This window comes from Ictidomys tridecemlineatus, chromosome X (genome assembly GCF_052094955.1).
Source record: "Ictidomys tridecemlineatus isolate mIctTri1 chromosome X, mIctTri1.hap1, whole genome shotgun sequence".
In the NCBI taxonomy this organism is placed as follows: Eukaryota; Metazoa; Chordata; class Mammalia; order Rodentia; family Sciuridae; genus Ictidomys; species Ictidomys tridecemlineatus.
This window is the reverse complement of record NC_135493.1, coordinates 40204944-40210943: the sequence shown is the minus strand read 5'-3', so window position 1 is coordinate 40210943 and position 6000 is coordinate 40204944. Positions and strand designations below refer to the sequence as shown.

General features: G+C 46.2%; 1 protein-coding gene across 5 annotated transcripts in view; it reads left to right on the top strand.

The window, feature by feature from the left end:
• Nucleotides 1-337: 337 nt before the first annotated feature.
• The window catches only part of Mid2 (midline 2), a 96769-nt gene continuing 91106 nt past the window's right edge, over nt 338-6000 (top strand). The window contains exon 1 of one of the 5 annotated variants that reach the window (XM_021725211.3): nt 338-586. Coding sequence is in view for 2 of the 5 variants with exons in the window: in XM_021725210.3 (XP_021580885.1) it covers nt 1217-1220 (4 nt within the window). In the remaining 3 variants the exon portion in view is untranslated. The other 4 variants (XM_078034413.1, XM_021725210.3, XM_005323372.5 and 1 more) reach the window with 4 other exon arrangements.

The following is a 6000-nucleotide window of genomic DNA, read 5'->3' as shown; positions in this document are numbered from 1 at the left end:
TTTTGCTCAACAAGGATTTGAAGATGCAAAAAACGCCCCTACCCACACACACACTCTCTCTGATAGCTTTAATACATCTGCATAACTTCTGCCCAAGGCCAGTGTTACAGAGCCATTCTCCCTTTGTAAAAAGAAAGAGGGGTTGGGTTTCCTTCAATTGTCTGCCCTTTTCTGTCTCCTCCACTATTTTTGTTTTACTCTGTAGTTAACTTTGCATAGAGGAGCTTCGTCGGGAGGACCTGTTCGATGGACCCAGATACTCTCTTCTCATTGGCGGGTGCAACGGCCTTTTCCTTGTTCTAACCTGGGGGTTTGTGGGGCGAGGGGGCTGGTGGGTGGGAGAAGAGTTTGGCCATAGTCTTCCTTCTTCATTTCACACACATTCTGCGCTCTTCCCCTCTGTCTCTGTTTCTCTCTCTCTCTCTCTCTCTCTCTCTCTCTCTCTCTCTCTCTCTCTCTCTCTCTCACACACACACACACACACACACACACACACACACACACACACACGCCCGCTCGGGCCCCTCTCCGTGTGTCTTCGTTCAAGATGACAGGGCGCTGGAGAAAAGGCTGCTGGAATCAGCTGGTAGGTACAGTAGTAACCCGAACCCCACCCACCCTCTGTCTTTGCTTGCTCAGGTTTCTCCGGTCACTCCTGCCAGGGGAGAAAACATGTAAACGCGTCTCAAGAGGAGGGGCTGGGGGAGCTGGGAGTGGCGGTGGCGGTGGAAGGTGAGCCCAGGAAGGTGGCCCAGCGCCCCTTCTGCCGGGGCCCCTCCCAGTGCTCCCTTGGGGTGTCAACCTCAGCCCTGTATGCTCCCACTCCACCCCCCTTTTCGAAGGGATTGCCTTTTTTTTTTTCCCTCTGCGGCGGCGGAAATGACAGTGGTGCTGCTGTAGTGTCATGGTGCTGCCCCTGGACTGAGGGGCGAAAACTCTTAAGTTTAGCCCGGGAGATCCAGCCGCGGTAGCGTCACTATTGCCGTGCAGTCCCCTGCGGAGCGCGCAGGCTGGCGGATTCTGCTGGCTGCGCGGCGGCGGCAGCTGAGCGGAGGCAGCGAAGGCGAAGGCGGGCGGCGGCCTAGAGTGGTGGTGGCGGCGGCAGCGACGGCGGCCCGGGAGCTCGCGCCAGAGCCCGAGCCAGCTTGCTGCGGAGGCAGGCGGGCGCCCAGCGCTCTTGAGCGCGCGTAGGAGATGGCTGGCACACGGGAACGCTATGGGTAAAATGCGCCCCCTCGCCGCGGCCCTGGGGGTCCAGTGTAGCCGTCCGCGCAGGGCTCGGCCCGGGTTCCGGCTACTCCTCAGGTGCCACTGGGGCCCGGAGCTGGGCAAGGTCTCCCGGGTCAGCAGAAAGGGGTGACGGGGCCCATGAAGCCGGGGCCGGCAGCAACAGGGACCCTGGCCTGTCTCTGGCTCCTGCCGCTGCCCTCCTGGGACGGTGTTAGCACTCCTGGGTGCCGGGCGGGGGTGGCTGGAGGCCTCCCCGGGGCCGGGTGGTGCGGGGCAGAGCAGTTGAGCTGCTCTCCCCGGCGCCTGGGCGTGAGTCTGGGAAAGGGCACTGCTGCCTTCCCACGCTCTCGCGGCCAGTAGCCTCTTCAGCCCGGGCGGCGCCCCTGGGTCGGCCGTCTGACCAGCGGTGCTGGCGCAGCAGCCTGTGATGCTGCGGACACCCTCTCGGCGGGGAGGCCTGGCGAAACTTAATCCTTTTCTAGCCAGGGGAGCGATCCTCGAGTCTCCGTCTGGGTGGTTCCTTATTTCTGGCCTAGCTGTGAAACCAGCTCTGTGGGGGAGAGGGAAAACTTACATATGTCCACAGGACAGACTGCGACTGAACCGGGGGAAGGTGGGGATTTCCATTTCTGGCTCGTGAGAATTAAGTAAATAACGGCAGAGTAGATTTACAGAAACATTACTGGTGATGGTCCGGTTTAGCACTTAGTGTGCAACACACTATTTTCAGAGGCATTTCTTCTTAGAGCAACAAATTGAGGGTCCTGGGTTCATTGGGCTTTCCTCTCTCTTTCTCTCTCTCCCCCCTCTCCCCTCTCCTCTCCTCTTCTCTTCTTCCTCCCCACTCTCTCCTTTTCCTATCTCTCCTTCTTCCGCTTCTTCTTCCTGTCCCTCTCTGTCTCCCCCACCCATTTTCAAGATCACTCACTTTATTCCTGCCTTGCAACACCTACTTACTCACTCAAACCTCCCACCAGAGCCCCTCATCCCCAGCTTTTCTCCATCATCCTGTGCACTCCCAGCCATACGGCTTCTTGTTTCTCAACCACGTTGCCTTTTTTTGAGGATTTCTGATTGTGGGATGGGTGGATGGTTATGGTTGCATGTCTTTGAAGAGGAACCCTTATGAAAGAATATCTTGAAAGCAGCAAATAGATAAGTACACTATGGGGATTAATACATGTGATTCTTAAGTTGAGCCTTTAACCTCATTCTTTTACATCCCTGTACTCCAATCAGTCTCTCTGGCAATGTTCCAATAAAAGGGGGTTGCCAATTTTGGAGTCCCCCTCCTCTACTTCTCTTCTGTTTGGGAGTAGTTTTGCTTTATCCCAGATGATTACCCCCATACACCCCTCTATCGCTTGTACACTCACACTGCCCTGAGGGAGGGACAGTCTTTGCTATTTTTATATATTCCTGCCCAATTAACTTAATACAGATATATAATGTGAATTAGATTTCTCCTGATTGTTCCTCACAACTTGATTTATGTGGTTGAAATACAGGTCTAGGAGCCAAGAAGATCAGAGAGTTCATCCCAAATCTGATGTTGCATTGGCTTTATGGCCTTAGGACATTCCTATGACCTTTCTTTCATAGTTGGTTACTTGTATAAAAGGCACAATATTGTGTACTGGGTATTGTGAGTCTTGGCTTGGTCCTTTGAAGATGAAAGGATTCTATAAATCCTCAGTATTCTACTTCTCAAAGAAAGCACTTCATTTACCTTTTATGGGGTTAGTGGACTGACTGGGTATAAGTAGGGACCCTAGTTTACCAAAATATTAATTTGCCATTATTAGTTCCCTGGGATTCAAGTCTATCATTGTACTTAGGTACTAAGTCTGTTTTTCCCCAGTGAATGTACAACTGTATGAAAACATACATACAAGTAGGCATACAGAGTAATGGTGATGATTTTAAGTCGAGTCTTGCATCACATATAATGTACTCTAAACAACAATCTGAGTCAGACTCATTCAAAAACAACCTCACCCATTTTTAGCCCATATGGGGGCAGTTAGCTAATTTCTAATGAAAAGTGGCATAAATAATTTTAGACTTTGCTATATTAACATGATTAGCATCTGGCAGCAGTGAGTCAACAATATTTATTAAGCACCTATGATGTGCAGGGTCCTCTGTTGACTGGACTAAGTATTTGGCCCAGTATTTTGCTCTCAGCTCATTCCAGGCTAGATTTCATACTTGTAGCTCCAGCATTAGGACGGGGAAGTGCTGTGCAGGGTAGGGGCAGAGGGCTAGGTATGTAAAGGGCTTGTCATGTTTCTTCTGTTTACTCTCAAGACTGCTAAAATTCTCATTTAGCATGTTGTACCTTGTAAGGCCACCTCCAGGAAATACTGTTGCAAATCAGTGACTTGGTTGCTTCATAAGCATATCATCTGAACAGTGCAAATTGATTTAAATGAAATTGGTTTAGTTAATCCCTTGTCTAAGAACAGGGCAACTTGCTTCAACTTGCAGAACTTAAAGTAGTGCCAGTGGAGTCTCATAATTGCATCCAAATATTGCTCTGGGTAGTGAGCCTGTCCATTCCCCCATCCCTCCTCCCATAAAATCTGCTGACATCACAGCAATTGAGAAGGAAACTATAGAAGGAATATGTCTTTATCACTCAGAAAAACTCATTGGCTTGACGATGAGGAGAGAATTCTGTGTGTTCATTTAGTCCCTTAGAACTCAAGTTTTCTCTTATTGAATAGTGACATAGATATGCCCTAAAAAGGGTGAAAACAGGGCTGAGGTGCAGTCTCTGTCTCAAATGGCTGTTCTTGGAAGTACCTGCTTGGTCTTGTGTGTGTCTGTCATCTAATCTTTATGGATCTCGGTAACTCCCTAGCTGTTATGCCCTGGAACTGGGCTCTTGGGTTCTGAGTCTTAAGTCCTTTGCTACTAAGGAGCTGTAAGAGGCATAAGGGTGCTCCATTTCCATTTAGCATTAAATTTTTGTCCTCTCTTCTGTGCAAAAGAGAAAAAATGAGGCTTTGTGTTCATGAAGTGCCTCCTTACTTAAGCTGGGTTTCTTGACTTGGAGAATTGCATCATCTAAATATGAAGTGTAACATGTTCATACTAGATATCCCATAGTTCAGGAGAGTTTGAAATGCTTCACTTTTTCGTGATTGAAAATTTGATATGAAGGTTGTATTGCACAAAGATTGATATTTCAGGTCTCTCAAAAAGCATTGTGTTCTTTGCTGAGCAGTTTAAAAAAAGAGACTAGAGAAGAGTTTCTCAACCAGTGTGTTAGGTCACATTAACAAGTCAGAAGATCAGACAAGTGGCATTGATATAAGAAATTCCAACTTTAGTTATCCCCCTGTGCAGATAGCTATTCCCCTTTCAGTTTCCTCTTCCTCTGATAATTGGTATTGGCATCCACTTTCATTTATTAAAAATCTTCTTAGAGTTTTTTTATGGGCTCTAGAGGTTTGTGGCTCTTCCTGACTGTTACTGTTTTCATATTCCCCTTCTTTGTAACCATAGGCAGATACAATGTTTTTGTTAGTCAATCTTCCAGATTCTGTATTTTTCCTTATAAATTATATATGCTGATAAGACTACTAGATGATATAAGCTGTTTAAAATATGAGTGATGGAGGGATTTTGAATAATGTGTCAACACCCAATCACTCCCTTCTTCATGTAGAGTTCACCTGAATACACACTAGGATGTTGGTTCAGGCTAACTGGATTGGCAAAGTATCATTTGTAAAGAGTTATCCTACTTGGGTTCTTGTCTCCTTGCAATGCTCTGACTGCCTGACCTTGGCCTTTGTTTCAGCCTCTTTCCTGCAGGTCAGCCTTTTCTGTCTCTGGAGTATCTTGAAACCAGATGATCTAATAACAAACACATTATATAATCTAAAATCCTCCAGAAATATAAAAATCCCAGTATTTGCAATTTGTCCTGATAGGATCATAATGCAGAGGCATGGTAAACAATGTTAATTCAGGACAGTGAAATGTCTAAATATATACAGCCCAGAGGTAGAAAAATGGTTTATGGTCCAGAATCCTCTATCACTTTTTCTATAGCCCTTTGTTAAGTGTTGCTAGGATCCATGTGGTTCCCAGGAGAATAGAAGCTTGATTTCAAGTAGGCCTCTGTTCTCTGTCCCTTGTTTCTGACCTGAACTTGGGGTCCTCGCAGCCTAACATTCAACAGCAGGTCTTACATTCATATATATTGCAAAATTTATTCTGTAAAAATAGAGATGACTGGCCCATCCAGGTGGACTGCTGAACTTAAAAAAAAAATCACAAATATTTCATTGGGAAACAGGCTGAGAAAAATAGTCCTGGAATAGATGAAAAGCTGTACTGATAGCAGTAGGTAAATTAAATTTGTTCTCCATTTGTTCTCCAACCTTCTAACCTTGCCAGTGTAATCTGCATTAAGATAAAGGCGTTATGAATTGTACTTAGGATTCCTGTCAATTATCATGTGTTACCTTGGCAAATCCGTTTCTTGGTTACTTAGATTAATCTTTTGCATTTGCAGCAGATTCAGGACTATTAGTTCTGCTACTTCCATATTATTTTAATGTTTATGGTGACTATACTATATAAAATACCCAATGGTTGGATTTAATTATTGAAAGGAAAATATCATTAAATCCATATACTATAAAATATTAAGTAGGCTTTAATAACCTATTAGACAGGAACTGCCTGTGGTTTTCTCTGCCAGTCAGTAATCAACCTCCAGTCCTGAGCTCTCTCTGTGTGTTGTGAGAGCTT